The sequence below is a fragment of the Phyllobates terribilis genome, unplaced genomic scaffold, assembly GCF_046119375.1.
Source record: "Phyllobates terribilis strain yellow unplaced genomic scaffold, ASM4611937v1 Scaffold_25__1_contigs__length_18738178, whole genome shotgun sequence".
Taxonomy (NCBI): Eukaryota; Metazoa; Chordata; class Amphibia; order Anura; family Dendrobatidae; genus Phyllobates; species Phyllobates terribilis.
Genome location: NW_027362785.1, coordinates 6127791 through 6147340, shown reverse-complemented (window position 1 = coordinate 6147340; position 19550 = coordinate 6127791). Strand labels below are relative to the sequence as shown.

Here is a 19550-nt window from a genome sequence, read left to right as displayed (position 1 = left end):
AATGTATGTACACAGTGACTGCACCAGCAGAATAGTGAGTGCAGCTCTGGAGTATAATACAGGAGGTAACTCAGGATCAGTAATGTAATGTATGTACACAGTGACTGCACCAACAGAATAGTGAGTGCAGCTCTGGGGTATAATACAGGAGGTAACTCAGGATCAGTAATGTAATGTATGTACACAGTGACTGCACCAGCAGAATAGTGAGTGCAGCTCTGGAGTATAATACAGGATGTAACTCAGGATCAGTAATGTAATGTATGTACACAGTGACTGCACCAGCAGAATAGTGAGTGCAGCTCTGGAGTATAATACAGGAGGTAACTCAGGATCAGTAATGTAATGTATGTACACAGTGACTGCACCAACAGAATAGTGAGTGCAGCTCTGGGGTATAATACAGGAGGTAACTCAGGATCAGTAATGTATGTACACAGCGACTGCAACAGCAGAATAGTGAGTGCAGCTCTGGAGTATAATACAGGAGGTAACTCAGGATCAGTAATGTATGTACACAGTGACTGCACCAGCAGAATAGTGAGTGCAGCTCTGGGGTATAATACAGGAGGTAACTCAGGATCAGTAATGTAATGTATGTACACAGTGACTGCACCAGCAGAATAGTGAGTGCAGCTCTGGAGTATAATACAGGAGGTAACTCAGGATCAGTAATGTAATGTATGTACACAGTGACTGCACCAGCAGAATAGTGAGTGCAGCTCTGGAGTATAATACAGGATGTAACTCAGGATCAGTAATGTAATGTATGTACATAGTGACTGCACCAACAGAATAGTGAGTGCAGCTCTGGGGTATAATACAGGAGGTAACTCCGGATCAGTAATGTATGTACACAGTGACTGCACCAGCAGAATAGTGAGTGCAGCTCTGGAGTATAATACAGGATGTAACTCAGGATCTGTAATGTATGTACACAGTGACTGCACCAGCAGAATAGTGAGTGCAGCTCTGGAGTATAATACAGGATATAACTCAGGATCAGTAATGTAATGTATGTACACAGTGACTGCACCAACAGAATAGTGAGTGCAGCTCTGGGGTATAATACAGGAGGTAACTCAGGATCAGTAATGTATGTACACAGTGACTGCACCAGCAGAATAGTGAGTGCAGCTCTGGGGTATAATACAGGAGGTAACTCAGGATCAGTAATGTATGTACACAGTGACTGCACCAGCAGAATAGTGAGTGCAGCTCTGGAGTATAATACAGGATATAACTCAGGATCAGAAATGTAATGTATGTACACAGTGACTGCACCAACAGAATAGTGAGTGCAGCTCTGGAGTATAATACAGGAGGTAACTCAGGATCAGTATTGTATGTACACAGTGACTGCACCAGCAGAATAGTGAGTGCAGCTCTGGAGTATAATACAGGAGGTAACTCAGGATCAGTAATGTAATGTATGTACACAGTGACTGCACCAGCAGAATAGTGAGTGCAGCTCTGGAGTATAATACAGGATGTAACTCAGGATCAGTAATGTAATGTATGTACACAGTGACTGCACCAGCAGAATAGTGAGTGCAGCTCTGGGGTATAATACAGGATGTAACTCAGGATCAGTAATGTAATGTATGTGCACAGTGACTGCACCAGCAGAATAGTGAGTGCAGCTCTGGAGTATAATACAGGATGTAACTCAGGATCAGTAATTTATGTACACAGTGACGGCACCAGCAGAATAGTGAGTGCAGCTCTGCAGTATAATACAGGAGGTAACTCAGGATCAGCACTGTTATGTATGTACACAGTGACTGCACCAGCAGAATAGTGAGTGCAGCTCTGGGGTATAATACAGGATGTAACTCAGGATCAGCAAACTAATGTATGTACACAGTGACTGCACCAGCAGAATAGTGAGTGCAGCTCTGGAGTATAATACAGGATGTAACTCAGGATCAGTAATGTATGTACACAGTGACTGCACCAGCAGAATAGTGAGTGCAGCTCTGGGGTATAATACAGGATGTAACTCAGGATCAGTAATGTAATGTATGTACACAGTGACTGCACCAGCAGAATAGTGAGTGCAGCTCTGGAGTATAATACAGGAGGTAACTCAGGATCAGTAATGTAATGTATGTACACAGTGACTGCACCAACAGAATAGTGAGTGCAGCTCTGGGGTATAATACAGGAGGTAACTCAGGATCAGTAATGTAATGTATGTACACAGTGACTGCACTAGCAGAATAGTGAGTGCAGCTCTGGAGTATAATACAGGATGTAACTCAGGATCAGTAATGTAATGTATGTACACAGTGACTGCACCAGCAGAATAGTGAGTGCAGCTCTGGAGTATAATACAGGAGGTAACTCAGGATCAGTAATGTAATGTATGTACACAGTGACTGCACCAACAGAATAGTGAGTGCAGCTCTGGGGTATAATACAGGAGGTAACTCAGGATCAGTAATGTATGTACACAGCGACTGCAACAGCAGAATAGTGAGTGCAGCTCTGGAGTATAATACAGGAGGTAACTCAGGATCAGTAATGTAATGTATGTACACAGTGACTGCACCAGCGGAATAGTGAGTGCAGCTCTGGAGTATAATACAGGATGTAACTCAGGATCAGTAATGTAATGTATGTACACCGTGACTGCACCAGCAGAATAGTGAGTGCAGATCTGGAGTATAATACAGGATGTAACTCAGGATCAGTAATGTAATGTTTGTACACAGTGACCGCACCAGCAGAATAGTGAGTGCAGCTCTGGAGTATAATACAGGATGTAACTCAGGATCAGTAATGTAATGTTTGTACACAGTGACTGCACCAGCAGAATAGTGAGTGCAGCTCTGGAGTATAATACAGGATGTAACTCAGGATCAGTAATGTAATGTATGTACACAGTGACTGCACCAGCGGAATAGTGAGTGCAGCTCTGGAGTATAATACAGGATGTAACTCAGGATCAGTAATGTAATGTATGTACACCGTGACTGCACCAGCAGAATAGTGAGTGCAGATCTGGAGTATAATACAGGATGTAACTCAGGATCAGTAATGTAATGTATGTACACAGTGACTGCACCAGCAGAATAGTGAGTGCAGCTCTGGAGTATAATACAGGATGTAACTCAGGATCAGTAATGTAATGTTTGTACACAGTGACTGCACCAGCAGAATAGTGAGTGCAGCTCTGGAGTATAATACAGGATGTAACTCAGTATCAGTAATGTAATGTATGTACACAATGACTGCACCAGCAGAATAGTGAGTGCAGCTCTGGAGTATAATACAGGATGTAACTCAGGATCAGTAATGTAATGTATGTACACCGTGACTGCACCAGCAGAATAGTGAGTGCAGCTCTGGAGTATAATACAGGATGTAACTCAGGATCAGCAATGTAATGTATGTAAACAGTGACTGCACCAGCAGAATAGTGAGTGCAGCTCTGGAGTATAATACAGGATGTAACTTAGGATCAGTAATGTAATGTATGTACACAGTGACTGCACCAGCAGAATAGTGAGTGCAGCTCTGGAGTATAATACAGGATGTAACTCAGGATCAGTAATGTATGTACACAGTGACTGCACCAGCAGAATAGTGAGTGCAGCTCTGGAGTATAATACAGGAGGTAACTCAGGATCAGCAATGTAATGTATGTACACAGTGACTGCACCAGCAGAATAGTGAGTGCAGCTCTGGAGTATAATACAGGATGTAACTCAGGATCAGTAATGTAATGTATGTACACAGTGACTGCTCCAGCAGAATAGTGAGTGCAGCTCTGGAGTATAATACAGGATGTAACTCAGGATCTGTAATGTATGTACACAGTGACTGCACCAGCAGAATAGTGAGTGCAGCTCTGGGGTATAATACAGGAGGTAACTCAGGATCAGTAATGTAATGTATGTACACAGTGACTGCACCAGCAGAATAGTGAGTGCAGCTTTGGAGTATAATACAGGAGGTAACTCAGGATCAGTAATGTATGTACACAGTGACTGCACCAGCAGAATAGTGAGTGCAGCTCTGGAGTATAATACAGGATGTAACTCAGGATCAGTAATGTAATGTATGTACACAGTGACTGCACCAGCAGAATAGTGAGTGCAGCTCTGGGGTATAATACAGGAGGTAACTCAGGATCAGTAATGTATGTACACAGTGACTGCACCAGCAGATTAGTGAGTGCAGCTCTGGAGTATAATACAGGATATAACTCAGGATCAGTAATGTAATGTATGTACACAGTGACTGCACCAACAGAATAGTGAGTGCAGCTCTGGGGTATAATACAGGAGGTAACTCAGGATCAGTAATGTATGTACACAGTGACTGCACCAGCAGAATAGTGAGTGCAGCTCTGGGGTATAATACAGGAGGTAACTCAGGATCAGTAATGTATGTACACAGTGACTGCACCAGCAGAATAGTGAGTGCAGCTCTGGAGTATAATACAGGAGGTAACTCAGGATCAGTAATGTAATGTATGTACACAGTGACTGCACCAGCAGAATAGTGAGTGCAGCTCTGGAGTATAATACAGGATGTAACTCAGGATCAGTAATGTAATGTATGTACACAGTGACTGCACCAGCAGAATAGTGAGTGCAGCTCTGGGGTATAATACAGGATGTAACTCAGGATCAGTAATGTAATGTATGTGCACAGTGACTGCACCAGCAGAATAGTGAGTGCAGCTCTGGAGTATAATACAGGATGTAACTCAGGATCAGTAATTTATGTACACAGTGACGGCACCAGCAGAATAGTGAGTGCAGCTCTGCAGTATAATACAGGAGGTAACTCAGGATCAGTAATGTAATGTATGTACACAGTGACTGCACCAGCAGAATAGAGAGTACAGCTCTGGAGTATAATACAGGAGGTAACTCCGGATCAGTAATGTAATGTATGTACACAGTGACTACACCAGCAGAATAGTGAGTGCAGCTCTGGGGTATAATACAGGATGTAACTCAGGATCAGTAATGTAATGTATGTACACAGTGACTGCACCAGCAGAATAGTGAGTACAGCTCTGGAGTATAATACAGGAGGTAACTCCGGATCAGTAATGTAATGTATGTACACAGTGACTGCACCAGCAGAATAGTGAGTGCAGCTCTGGGGTATAATACAGGATGTAACTCAGGATCAGTAATGTAATGTATGTGCACAGTGACTGCACCAGCAGAATAGTGAGTGCAGCTCTGGAGTATAATACAGGATGTAACTCAGGATCAGCAATGTTATGTATGTACACAGTGACTACACCAGCAGAATAGTGAGTGCAGCTCTGGGGTATAATACAGGATGTAACTCAGGATCAGTAATGTAATGTATGTACACAGTGACTGCACCAGCGGAATAGTGAGTGCAGCTCTGGAGTATAATACAGGATGTAACTCAGGATCAGTAATGTAATGTATGTACACAGCGACTGCAACAGCAGAATAGTGAGTGCAGCTCTGGAGTATAATAGAGGAGGTAACTCAGGATCAGTAATGTAATGTATGTACACAGTGACTGCACCAGCGGAATAGTGAGTGCAGCTCTGGAGTATAATACAGGATGTAACTCAGGATCAGTAATGTAATGTATGTACACAGTGACTGCACCAGCGGAATAGTGAGTGCAGCTCTGGAGTATAATACAGGATGTAACTCAGGATCAGTAATGTTATGTATGTACACAGCGACTGCAACAGCAGAATAGTGAGTGCAGCTCTGGAGTATAATAGAGGAGGTAACTCAGGATCAGTAATGTAATGTATGTACACAGTGACTGCACCAGCGGAATAGTGAGTGCAGCTCTGGGGTATAATACAGGATGTAACTCAGGATCAGTAATGTAATGTATGTACACAGTGACTGCTCCAGCAGAATAGTGAGTGCAGCTCTGGAGTATAATACAGGATGTAACTCAGGATCAGTAATGTATGTACACAGTGACTGCACAAGCAGAATAGTGAGTGCAGCTCTGGAGTATAATACAGGATGTAACTCAGGATCAGTAATGTAATGTATGTACACAGTGACTGCACCAGCAGAATAGTGAGTGCAGCTCTGGAGTATAATACAGGATGTAACTCAGGATCAGTAATGTAATGTATGTGCACAGTGACTGCACCAGCAGAATAGTGAGTGCAGCTCTGGAGTATAATACAGGAGGTAACTCGGGATCAGTAATGTATGTACACAGTGACTGCACCAGCAGAATAGTGAGTGCAGCTCTGGGGTATAATACAGGATGTAACTCCGGATCAGTAATGTAATGTATGTACACAGTGACTGCACCAGCAGAATAGTGAGTGCAGCTCTGGAGTATAATACAGGATGTAACTCAGGATCAGTAATGTAAAGTATGCACACAGTGACTGCACCAGCAGAATAGTGAGGGCAGCTCTGGAGTATAATACAGGATGTAACTCAGGATCAGTAATGTAATGTATGTACACAGTGACTGCACAAGCAGAATAGTGAGTGCAGCTCTGGAGTATAATACAGGATGTAACTCAGGATCAGTAATGTAATGTATGTGCACAGTGACTGCACCAGCAGAATAGTGAGTGCAGCTCTGGAGTATAATACAGGAGGTAACTCGGGATCAGTAATGTATGTACACAGTGACTGCACCAGCAGAATAGTGAGTGCAGCTCTGGAGTATAATACAGGATGTAACTCCGGATCAGTAATGTAATGTATGTACACAGTGACTGCACCAGCAGAATAGTGAGTGCAGCTCTGGAGTATAATACAGGATGTAACTCAGGATCAGTAATGTAATGTATGTACACAGTGACTGCACCAGCAGAATAGTGAGGGCAGCTCTGGAGTATAATACAGGATGTAACTCAGGATCAGTAATGTAATGTATGTACACAGTGACTGCACCAGCAGAATAGTGAGTGCAGCTCTGGAGTATAATACAGGAGGTAACTCAGGATCAGTAATGTAATGTATGTACACAGTGACTGCACCAGCAGAATAGTGAGTGCAGCTCTGGAGTATAATACAGGATGTAACTCAGGATCAGTAATGTAATGTATGTACACAGTGACTGCACCAGCAGAATAGTGAGTGCAGCTCTGGAGTATAATACAGGAGGTAACTCGGGATCAGTAATGTATGTACACAGTGACTGCACCAGCAGAATAGTGAGTGCAGCTCTGGAGTATAATACAGGATGTAACTCCGGATCAGTAATGTAATGTATGTACACAGTGACTGCACCAGCAGAATAGTGAGTGCAGCTCTGGAGTATAATACAGGATGTAACTCAGGATCAGTAATGTAATGTATGTACACAGTGACTGCACCAGCAGAATAGTGAGTGCAGCTCTGGAGTATAATACAGGAGGTAACTCAGGATCAGTAATGTAATGTATGTACACAGTGACTGCACCAGCAGAATAGTGAGTGCAGCTCTGGAGTATAATACAGGATGTAACTCAGGATCAGTAATGTAATGTATGTACACAGTGACTGCACCAGCAGAATAGTGAGTGCAGCTCTGGAGTATAATACAGGAGGTAACTCGGGATCAGTAATGTATGTACACAGTGACTGCACCAGCAGAATAGTGAGTGCAGCTCTGGAGTATAATACAGGATGTAACTCCGGATCAGTAATGTAATGTATGTACACAGTGACTGCACCAGCAGAATAGTGAGTGCAGCTCTGGAGTATAATACAGGATGTAACTCAGGATCAGTAATGTAATGTATGTACACAGTGACTGCACCAGCAGAATAGTGAGGGCAGCTCTGGAGTATAATACAGGATGTAACTCAGGATCAGCAATGTAATGTATGTACACCGTGACTGCACCAGCAGAATAGTGAGTGCAGCTCTGGAGTATAATACAGGATGTAACTCAGGATCAGTAATGTAATGTATGTACACAGTGACTGCACCAGCAGAATAGTGAGTGCAGCTCTGGAGTATAATACAGGATGTAACTCAGGATCAGTAATGTAATGTATGTACACAGTGACTGCACCAGCAGAATAGTGAGTGCAGCTCTGGAGTATAATACAGGATGTAACTCAGTATCAGTAATGTAATGTATGTACACAGTGACTGCACCAGCAGAATAGTGAGTGCAGCTCTGGAGTATAATACAGGATGTAACTCAGGATCAGTAATGTATGTACACAGTGACTGCACAAGCAGAATAGTGAGTGCAGCTCTGGAGTATAATACAGGATGTAACTCAGGATCAGTAATGTAATGTATGCACACAGTGACTGCACCAGCAGAATAGTGAGTGCAGCTCTGGAGTATAATACAGGAGGTAACTCGGGATCAGTAATGTATGTACACAGTGACTGCACCAGCAGAATAGTGAGTGCAGCTCTGGGGTATAATACAGGATGTAACTCCGGATCAGTAATGTAATGTATGTACACAGTGACTGCACCAGCAGAATAGTGAGTGCAGCTCTGGAGTATAATACAGGATGTAACTCAGGATCAGTAATGTATGTACACAGTGACTGCACAAGCAGAATAGTGAGTGCAGCTCTGGAGTATAATACAGGATGTAACTCAGGATCAGTAATGTAATGTATGTACACAGTGACTGCACCAGCAGAATAGTGAGTGCAGCTCTGGAGTATAATACAGGATGTAACTCAGGATCAGTAATGTAATGTATGTGCACAGTGACTGCACCAGCAGAATAGTGAGTGCAGCTCTGGAGTATAATACAGGAGGTAACTCGGGATCAGTAATGTATGTACACAGTGACTGCACCAGCAGAATAGTGAGTGCAGCTCTGGGGTATAATACAGGATGTAACTCCGGATCAGTAATGTAATGTATGTACACAGTGACTGCACCAGCAGAATAGTGAGTGCAGCTCTGGAGTATAATACAGGATGTAACTCAGGATCAGTAATGTAAAGTATGCACACAGTGACTGCACCAGCAGAATAGTGAGGGCAGCTCTGGAGTATAATACAGGATGTAACTCAGGATCAGTAATGTAATGTATGTACACCGTGACTGCACCAGCAGAATAGTGAGTGCAGCTCTGGAGTATAATACAGGATGTAACTCAGGATCAGTAATGTAATGTATATACACAGTGACTGCACCAGCAGAATAGTGAGTGCAGCTCTGGAGTATAATACAGGATGTAACTCAGGATCAGTAATGTAATGTATGTACACAGTGACTGCACCAGCGAATAGTGAATCAGTAATGTAATGTATGTACACAGTGACTGCACCAGCAGAATAGTGAGTGCAGCTCTGGAGTATAATACAGGATGTAACTCAGGATCAGTAATGTAATGTATGTACACAGTGACTGCACCAGCAGAATAGTGAGTGCAGCTCTGGGGTATAATACAGGATGTAACTCAGGATCAGTAATGTAATGTATGTACACAGTGACTGCACAAGCAGAATAGTGAGTGCAGCTCTGGAGTATAATACAGGATGTAACTCAGGATCAGTAATGTAATGTATGATACAGGATGTAACTCAGGATCAGTAATGTAATGTATGTGCACAGTGACTGCACCAGCAGAATAGTGAGTGCAGCTCTGGAGTATAATACAGGAGGTAACTCGGGATCAGTAATGTATGTACACAGTGACTGCACCAGCAGAATAGTGAGTGCAGCTCTGGAGTATAATACAGGATGTAACTCCGGATCAGTAATGTAATGTATGTACACAGTGACTGCACCAGCAGAATAGTGAGTGCAGCTCTGGAGTATAATACAGGATGTAACTCAGGATCAGTAATGTAATGTATGTACACAGTGACTGCACCAGCAGAATAGTGAGGGCAGCTCTGGAGTATAATACAGGATGTAACTCAGGATCAGCAATGTAATGTATGTACACCGTGACTGCACCAGCAGAATAGTGAGTGCAGCTCTGGAGTATAATACAGGATGTAACTCAGGATCAGTAATGTAATGTATGTACACAGTGACTGCACCAGCAGAATAGTGAGTGCAGCTCTGGAGTATAATACAGGAGGTAACTCAGGATCAGTAATGTAATGTATGTACACAGTGACTGCACCAGCAGAATAGTGAGTGCAGCTCTGGAGTATAATACAGGATGTAACTCAGGATCAGTAATGTAATGTATGTACACAGTGACTGCACCAGCAGAATAGTGAGTGCAGCTCTGGAGTATAATACAGGAGGTAACTCGGGATCAGTAATGTATGTACACAGTGACTGCACCAGCAGAATAGTGAGTGCAGCTCTGGAGTATAATACAGGATGTAACTCCGGATCAGTAATGTAATGTATGTACACAGTGACTGCACCAGCAGAATAGTGAGTGCAGCTCTGGAGTATAATACAGGATGTAACTCAGGATCAGTAATGTAATGTATGTACACAGTGACTGCACCAGCAGAATAGTGAGGGCAGCTCTGGAGTATAATACAGGATGTAACTCAGGATCAGCAATGTAATGTATGTACACCGTGACTGCACCAGCAGAATAGTGAGTGCAGCTCTGGAGTATAATACAGGATGTAACTCAGGATCAGTAATGTAATGTATGTACACAGTGACTGCACCAGCAGAATAGTGAGTGCAGCTCTGGAGTATAATACAGGAGGTAACTCAGGATCAGTAATGTAATGTATGTACACAGTGACTGCACCAGCAGAATAGTGAGTGCAGCTCTGGAGTATAATACAGGATGTAACTCAGGATCAGTAATGTAATGTATGTACACAGTGACTGCACCAGCAGAATAGTGAGTGCAGCTCTGGAGTATAATACAGGATGTAACTCAGGATCAGTAATGTAATGTATGTACACAGTGACTGCACCAGCAGAATAGTGAGTGCAGCTCTGGAGTATAATACAGGATGTAACTCAGTATCAGTAATGTAATGTATGTACACAGTGACTGCACCAGCAGAATAGTGAGTGCAGCTCTGGAGTATAATACAGGATGTAACTCAGGATCAGTAATGTATGTACACAGTGACTGCACAAGCAGAATAGTGAGTGCAGCTCTGGAGTATAATACAGGATGTAACTCAGGATCAGTAATGTAATGTATGCACACAGTGACTGCACCAGCAGAATAGTGAGTGCAGCTCTGGAGTATAATACAGGATGTAACTCAGGATCAGTAATGTAATGTATGCACACAGTGACTGCACCAGCAGAATAGTGAGGGCAGCTCTGGAGTATAATACAGGATGTAACTCAGGATCAGTAATGTAATGTATATACACAGTGACTGCACCAGCAGAATAGTGAGTGCAGCTCTGGAGTATAATACAGGATGTAACTCAGGATCAGTAATGTAATGTATATACACAGTGACTGCACCAGCAGAATAGTGAGTGCAGCTCTGGAGTATAATACAGGAGGTAACTCAGGATCAGTAATGTAATGTATGTACACAGTGACTGCACCAGCAGAATAGTGAGTGCAGCTCTGGAGTATAATACAGGAGGTAACTCAGGATCAGTAATGTAATGTATGTACACAGTGACTGCACCAGCAGAATAGTGAGTGCAGCTCTGGAGTATAATACAGGAGGTAACTCAGGATCAGTAATGTAATGTATGTACACAGTGACTGCACCAGCAGAATAGTGAGTGCAGCTCTGGAGTATAATACAGGAGGTAACTCAGGATCAGTAATGTAATGTATGTACACAGTGACTGCACCAGCAGAATAGTGAGTGCAGCTCTGGAGTAGAATACAGAAGAGCTGGGCGGATGATTGCTGTATGACCCTTTCCTTGCTGTATGACTTCAGCCTCTTTCTCTTAGATTACAGAGAATGCTGATGACTATTAGTACATATTTGAACACCACAGGACTTCCTATAACCGTCTGATACTCCGGCGTTTCGGAGCCGTTGCTCCCCTCGGTAGTGATTTTCTCGCCCCTCTCTGATCTGCAGCTGTGACAGCGCCCGGCGTCAGTGCCACATCAGGAATCACGTGCAGGACGCGGCTCTGGCACCGGCTCAGCTCTGACACACGGCAGATCCCGGGGCCGTGCACAGCGCAGGCCTGGATACGTGGGGAGAGGCCTCGGGTGGAGTCCGGGTGACTGGTCAGCGAGGCGACAATCCCACATGAGTCACAAGCGAGAGGCGAGGAAAAGTGAGGAATAATTGTACAGCAAGTGCTAATTAAAGGGCCAGTACTGACTTCTATAAAGCTTTACAGAATGCTCCACCAGATCTCTGCTGCGGTCAGTGAACACAAACATTGATACACTCTGCTGAAAACTGGCCCTGACCTGATACTTGTCACAGCTGAGGGTTTGTTACATTATATTCAGTCCAGACAATCCTGACAGGTGAAGGCATCTGTCCTGAACTGTTACAATGTATCGGGGCCCAGGGAATTGTCTAGAAATGACACAATGTAACAAACCCTAAGCTCTATTCACTGATAGCAAGCAGAGCCCAACCTGACCGGGGTGCACCCCGCCGGGGGAAGGGAGCCCAACCTGACCCGGGTGCACCCCGCCGGGGGAAGGGAGCCCAACCTGACCCGGGTGCACCCCGCCGGGGGAAGGGAGCCCAACCTGACCCGGGTGCACCCCGCCGGGGGAAGGGAGCCCAACCTGACCCGGGTGCACCCCGCCGGGGGAAGGGAGCCCAACCTGACCCGGGTGCACCCCGCCGGGGGAAGGGAGCCCAACCTGACCCGGGTGCACCCTGCCGGGGGAAGGGAGCCCAACCTGACCCGGGTGCACCCCGCCGGGGGAAGGGAGCCCAACCTGACCCGGGTGCACCCCGCCGGGGGAAGGGAGCCCAACCTGACCCGGGTGCACCCCGCCGGGGGAAGGGAGCCCAACCTGACCCGGGTGCACCCCGCCGGGGGAAGGGAGCCCAACCTGACCCGGGTGCACCCTGCCGGGGGAAGGGAGCCCAACCTGACCCAGGTGCACCCTGGCAAGGGGGGGGGGGGGGGGGGGCAGCCTGAATCGGGTGGCACCAAGAGCACCCAGCCGGGGGAGCCCAGCCTGAATCGGGTGGCACCAAGCGCACCCAGCCAGGGGGAGCCCAGCCTGAATCGGGTGGCACCCAGCCGGGGGGAAAAGCCCAGCCTGAACCGGGTGCACCCTGCCAGCTCAGCTCTTGCTCGACTCTTTAGGAGTTTGCCCACTTCAAGTTGTGACTTTGGAGGGCTCCTCTTCCAGTGTTGCTGGATACAGGGGGCATCACATGGCCACGGCGCACTTGTGTGAGGTCATATCACACCACCAACCAATCACATTTCATTGCTACGTCTCGGTCTCCATTTACACATCCCCCCCATTTTGCTGTGCAGTAATGCAATCTATTGCTCTCTGTTATCAGCCACTCCTATGAGCAGTCTTGTGAGGCGCGGATCTTGGAATGTGCAGCTCACTGGGATTTCCTTAGGAAGTCCTTCCCAGACATGCCTGCCAGTGGGAAGATGGGGGTTGTGCTTCCTGTACTGATCTTTTAATTGATAAGGTGGTCTACGCCCATAAATCGCCCCCTTACCCTCCCCCACAGGAGGCAACATGTGGGCGCGCACAGAGGACGGCGGGGGCGCGCACGGCGGTGGCACAGAGGACGGCGGGGGCGCGCACGGCGGGGGCGCAGAGGGGGCGCGCACGGCGGGGGCGCAGAGGGGGCGCGCACGGCGGGGGCGCAGAGGGGGCGCGCACGGCGGGGGCGCAGAGGGGGCGCGCACGGCGGGGGCGCAGAGGGGGCGCGCACGGCGGGGGCGCAGAGGGGGCGCGCACGGCGGGGGCGCAGAGGGGGCGCGCACGGCGGGGGCGCAGAGGGGGCGCGCACGGCGGGGGCGCAGAGGGGGCGCGCACGGCGGGGGCGCAGAGGGGGCGCGCACGGCGGGGGCGCAGAGGGGGCGCGCACGGCGGGGGCGCAGAGGGGGGGCGCACGGCGGGGGCGCAGAGGGGGGGCGCACGGCGGGGGCGCAGAGGGGGGCGCACGGCGGGGGCGCAGAGGGGGGGCGCAGAGGGGGGGCGCACGGCGGGGGCGCGCACGGCGGGGGCGCAGAGGGGGCGCGCACGGCGGGGGCGCGCACGGCGGAGGCACAGCGGACGGCGGGGGCGCGCACGGCGGAGGCACAGCGGACGGCGGGGGCGCGCACGGCGGAGGCACAGCGGACGGCGGGGGCGCGCACGGCGGAGGCACAGCGGACGGCGGGGGCGCGCACGGCGGAGGCACAGCGGACGGCGGGGGCGCGCACGGCGGAGGCACAGCGGACGGCGGGGGCGCGCACGGCGGAGGCACAGCGGACGGCGGGGGCGCGCACGGCGGAGGCACAGCGGACGGCGGGGGCGCGCACGGCGGAGGCACAGCGGACGGCGGGGGCGCGCACGGCGGAGGCACAGCGGACGGCGGGGGCGCGCACGGCGGAGGCACAGCGGACGGCGGGGGCGCGCACGGCGGAGGCACAGCGGACGGCGGGGGCGCGCACGGCGGAGGCACAGCGGACGGCGGGGGCGCGCACGGCGGAGGCACAGCGGACGGCGGGGGCGCGCACGGCGGAGGCACAGCGGACGGCGGGGGCGCGCACGGCGGAGGCACAGCGGACGGCGGGGGCGCGCACGGCGGAGGCACAGCGGACGGCGGGGGCGCGCACGGCGGAGGCACAGAGGACGGCGGGGGCGCGCACGGCGGAGGCACAGAGGACGGCGGGGGCGCGGACAGCGGTGGCACAGAGGACGGCGGGGGCGCGCACAGCGGTGGCACAGAGGACGGCGGGGGCGCGCACAGCGGTGGCACAGAGGACGGCGGGGGCGCGCACAGAGGACGGCGGGGGCGCGCACAGAGGACGGCGGGGGCGCGCACAGAGGACGGCGGGGGCGCGCACAGAGGACGGCGGGGGCGCGCACAGCGGAGGCACAGAGGACGGCGGGGGCGCGCACAGCGGTGGCACAGAGGACGGCGGGGGCGCGCACAGCGGTGGCACAGAGGACGGCGGGGGCGCGCACAGCGGTGGCACAGAGGACGGCGGGGGCGCGCACAGCGGTGGCACAGAGGACGGCGGGGGCGCGCACAGCGGTGGCACAGAGGACGGCGGGGGCGCGCACAGCGGTGGCACAGAGGACGGCGGGGGCGCGCACAGCGGAGGCACAGAGGACGGCGGGGGCGCGCACAGCGGAGGCACAGAGGACGGCGGGGGCGCGCACAGCGGAGGCACAGAGGACGGCGGGGGCGCGCACAGCGGAGGCACAGAGGACGGCGGGGGCGCGCACAGCGGAGGCACAGAGGACGGCGGGGGCGCGCACAGCGGAGGCACAGAGGACGGCGGGGGCGCGCACAGCGGCGGCACAGAGGACGGCGGGGGCGCGCACAGCGGCGGCACAGAGGACGGCGGGGGCGCGCACAGCGGCGGCACAGAGGACGGCGGGGGCGCGCACAGCGGCGGCACAGAGGACGGCGGGGGCGCGCACAGCGGCGGCACAGAGGACGGCGGGGGCGCGCACAGCGGCGGCACAGAGGACGGCGGGGGCGCGCACAGCGGCGGCACAGAGGACGGCGGGGGCGCGCACAGCGGCGGCACAGAGGACGGCGGGGGCGCGCACAGCGGCGGCACAGAGGACGGCGGGGGCGCGCACAGCGGCGGCACAGAGGACGGCGGGGGCGCGCACAGCGGCGGCACAGAGGACGGCGGGGGCGCGCACAGCGGCGGCACAGAGGACGGCGGGGGCGCGCACAGCGGCGGCACAGAGGACGGCGGGGGCGCGCACAGCGGCGGCACAGAGGACGGCGGGGGCGCGCACAGCGGCGGCACAGAGGACGGCGGGGGCGCGCACAGCGGCGGCACAGAGGACGGCGGGGGCGCGCACAGCGGAGGCACAGAGGACGGCGGGGGCGCGCACAGCGGAGGCACAGAGGACGGCGGGGGCGCGCACAGCGGAGGCACAGAGGACGGCGGGGGCGCGCACAGCGGAGGCACAGAGGACGGCGGGGGCGCGCACAGCGGAGGCACAGAGGACGGCGGGGGCGCGCACAGCGGAGGCACAGAGGACGGCGGGGGCGCGCACAGCGGAGGCACAGAGGACGGCGGGGGCGCGCACAGCGGAGGCACAGAGGACGGCGGGGGCGCGCACAGCGGAGGCACAGAGGACGGCGGGGGCGCGCACAGCGGAGGCACAGAGGACGGCGGGGGCGCGCACAGCGGAGGCACAGAGGACGGCGGGGGCGCGCACAGCGGAGGCACAGAGGACGGCGGGGGCGCGCACAGCGGAGGCACAGAGGACGGCGGGGGCGCGCACAGCGGACGGTGGGGGCGCGCACAGCGGAGGCACAGAGGACGGCGGGGGCGCGCACAGCGGAGGCACAGAGGACGGCGGGGGCGCGCACAGCGGAGGCACAGAGGACGGCGGGGGCGCGCACAGCGGAGGCACAGAGGACGGCGGGGGCGCGCACAGCGGAGGCACAGAGGACGGCGGGGGCGCGCACAGCGGAGGCACAGAGGACGGCGGGGGCGCGCACAGCGGAGGCACAGAGGACGGCGGGGGCGCGCACAGCGGAGGCACAGAGGACGGCGGGGGCGCGCACAGCGGAGGCACAGAGGACGGCGGGGGCGCGCACAGCGGAGGCACAGAGGACGGCGGGGGCGCGCACAAAGTGAGCAGCATAGGGGTGCAGGATGTGGGGTGACTGAGGTGCAGGGTTTGGGGGGGGGGTGTGACTCACTGGGGTGTCACACTATGAAGCAGTATTGGGGGTCCCTCACCTCCTCCGCGTGCTTCCTTAGCGCCTTCTCCCGCTCATACTGGGTGAGCAGTTAGGTCCCCCAGTGGTACAGGGAGAGGTCCCCTCGCGGGGCGCAGTAGTACAGGGGGGGTCCCCTCTGCGGGGGGGGGGGGGCACAGGCAGTAGTACAGGGGGGTCCCCTCTGCGGGGGGGGGCACAGTTGTACAGGGGGGGTCCCCTCTGCGGGGTGCGCAGTAGTACTACAGGGGGGTCCCCTCTGCGGGGGGGGGCACAGTTGTACAGGGGGGGGTCCCCTCTGCGGGGGGGGGGCACAGTTGTACAGGGGGGGTCCCCTCTGCGGGGGGGGGGCACAGTTGTACAGGGGGGGTCCCCTCTGCGGGGGGGGGCACAGTTGTACAGGGGGGGTCCCCTCTGCGGGGGGCACAGTAGTACTACAGGGGGGTCCCCTCTGCGGGGGGCACAGGCAGTAGTCCAGGGGGGTCCCCTCTGCGGGGGGCACAGGCAGTAGTCCAGGGGGGTCCCCTCTGCGGGGGGCACAGGCAGTAGTCCAGGGGGGTCCCCTCTGCGGGGGGCACAGTAGTCCAGGGGGGTCCCCTCTGCGGGGGGCGCAGGCAGTAGTACAGGGGGGTCCCCTCTGCGGGGGGCACAGGCAGTAGTACAGGGGGGTCCCCTCTGCGGGGGGCACAGGCAGTAGTACAGGGGGGTCCCCTCTGCGGGGGGCGCAGGCAGTAGTACAGGGGGGTCCCCTCTGCAGGGGGGTGGGTGGGCAGTGGTACAGGGGGGGGGTCCCCTCTGCGGGGGGGCGCAGTAGTACAGGGGGTCCCCTCTGCGGGGGGGGGGGGTGGGCAGTGGTACAGGGGGGTCCCCTCTGCGGGGGGCGCAGTAGTACAGGGGGGTCCCCTCTGCGGGGGTGGGCAGTAGTCCAGGGGGGTCCCCTATGCGGGGGGGGGGGGTGGGCAGTGGTACAGGGGGGTCCCCTCTGCGGGGGGCGCAGTAGTCCAGGGGGGTCCCCTATGCGGGGGGGGGGTGGGCAGTAGTACAGGGGGGGGTCCCTCTGCAGGGGGGGGGGGTGGGCAGTAGTACAGGGGGGGGTCCCCTCTGCGGGGGGCGCAGTAGTACAGGGGGGTCCCCTCTGCGGGGGTGGGCAGTAGTCCAGGGGGGTCCCCTATGCGGGGGGGGGGGTGGGCAGTGGTACAGGGGGGTCCCCTCTGCGGGGGGCGCAGTAGTCCAGGGGGGTCCCCTATGCGGGGGGGGGGGTGGGCAGTAGTACAGGGGGGGGTCCCTCTGCAGGGGGGGGGGTGGGCAGTAGTACAGGGGGGGGTCCCCTCTGCGGGGGGCGCAGTAGTCCAGGGGGTCCCTCACCTCCTCCGCGTGCTTCCTCAGCGCCTTCTCCCGCTCGTACTGGGTGAGCAGTTGCTCGTTGTCCTCCCGCAGCAGCTCCAGCTCCACCTCATGCTCCTGGTTCTCGGCGCACACGGCTTCCAGGTTCTCCAGCACGGCCACCACCAGCGGCATCAGCTGCTTCACCGCGTCCTCCTCATAGCGGCCGATCAGCCGCTCCAGCTCCCGGTAGATGGAGGCGGCGAGGCCGGACACCCGATCCGACATGACGGCCCCCGCCGCGCCGCCCGCCTCCTCCTGGTACACCAGGCCGCCCTCCTCCAGCTCCATGTCCACGGCCTGACTGCTGCCCGGGCTGGAGCCGACACCGCCGCCGCCAACACCGCTGCGAGCAGCCTGACGTCAGCGCTGGGCGGAGCCATGAGAAGGACCGCCCACTGTCAGCTCCTCACGTGCCCCGCCTTCTTCCAGGACTCCTCCCCGTCCTTTAGCCCCGCCCTCTCTGTTAAATCTCCACCCTCCCATAGCTCAGTGTCGTTCTCCCCTTTCCTGCTCGTACACGGTTTTCCCCCTTCTCCTCTCTTCTCTTCCACTCTCTTCTCCTTTCTGATCTCCTGTCCTCTTTCTTCTCCTCTCTTCTCTCTTCCCATTTCTTCTCTCTCTTCCTCCCTCTTTCTTCTCCTCTCTTCCCCTCTCTTTTCTTCTCCTCTCTTCCCCTCTCTTCTCCCATCTCCTCCTCTCTCTTCCCCTCTCTTCTCTCTTCCCCTCTCTTCTCTCTTCCCCTACCCTCTCTCTACCAGTCTCCTCGTCTCTTCTCCCCCCTCTCTTCCTCTCTTCCCCTCCCCTCTTCTCCTCCCCTCCCCTCTCTTCTCCTCTTACTTCTCTTCCAGTCTCTTCCCCTCTCTTCTCTTTTCCTCTCCTCCCCTCTCTTTTCCTCTCCTCCTCTCTCTTCTCCCCTCCTCCTCTCTCTTCTCCTCTTCCCCTCTCTTCTCTCTTCCCCTCCCCTCTCTCTCTACCCATCTCCTCGTCTCTTCTCCTCCCCTCTTTTCTTTCCCTCTCTTCTCTTCTCTTCTCCTCTCTGTTCCTTTCTCTTCCCTTCTCTTCTCCTCCCCTCTCTTCTCCTCTCTTCTAGTCTCTTCTTCTCCTCTCCTCTTTTCCCCTCTCTTCTCGTCTCTTCTTCTCCTCTCCTCTTTTCCCCATCTCTTCTCTCTTCCCGCCTCTTCTCCTCTCATTTCTCTTTCCGTCTCTTCTCCTCTCTTCCTGTCTCTTCCATTCTCCTCTCCTCTTTGCCCCTCTTCCCCTCTCTTCTCTCTGTCTCCTCCCCTCTCTTCTCCTCTTCTTGTGTCTTCTTCTCCTCTTTTCCCCTCTTCTCTCTACCCGTCTCTTCTCTTCCCCTCTCTTCTCTTCTCCTCCCCTCTCTTCTCTCTACCCATCTCCTGTCCTCCCCTCTCTTCTCCTCTCTCCCCCTCTCTTCTTCTCCTCTCCTCCTTTCCCCCTCTCTTCTCTCTACCCATCTCCTGTCCTCCCCTCTCTT

General features: G+C 54.0%; 1 protein-coding gene across 1 annotated transcript in view; it reads right to left on the bottom strand.

Annotated features, from left to right (window-relative positions):
• The window catches only part of SPAG9 (sperm associated antigen 9), a 104706-nt gene extending 86070 nt beyond the window's left edge, over positions 1-18636 (bottom strand). The window contains 1 exon segment of the mRNA XM_073660276.1: positions 18038-18636. Coding sequence (XP_073516377.1) covers positions 18038-18346 — 309 coding nt within the window. The 5' untranslated portion in view covers positions 18347-18636.
• Positions 18637-19550: the final 914 nt, after the last annotated feature.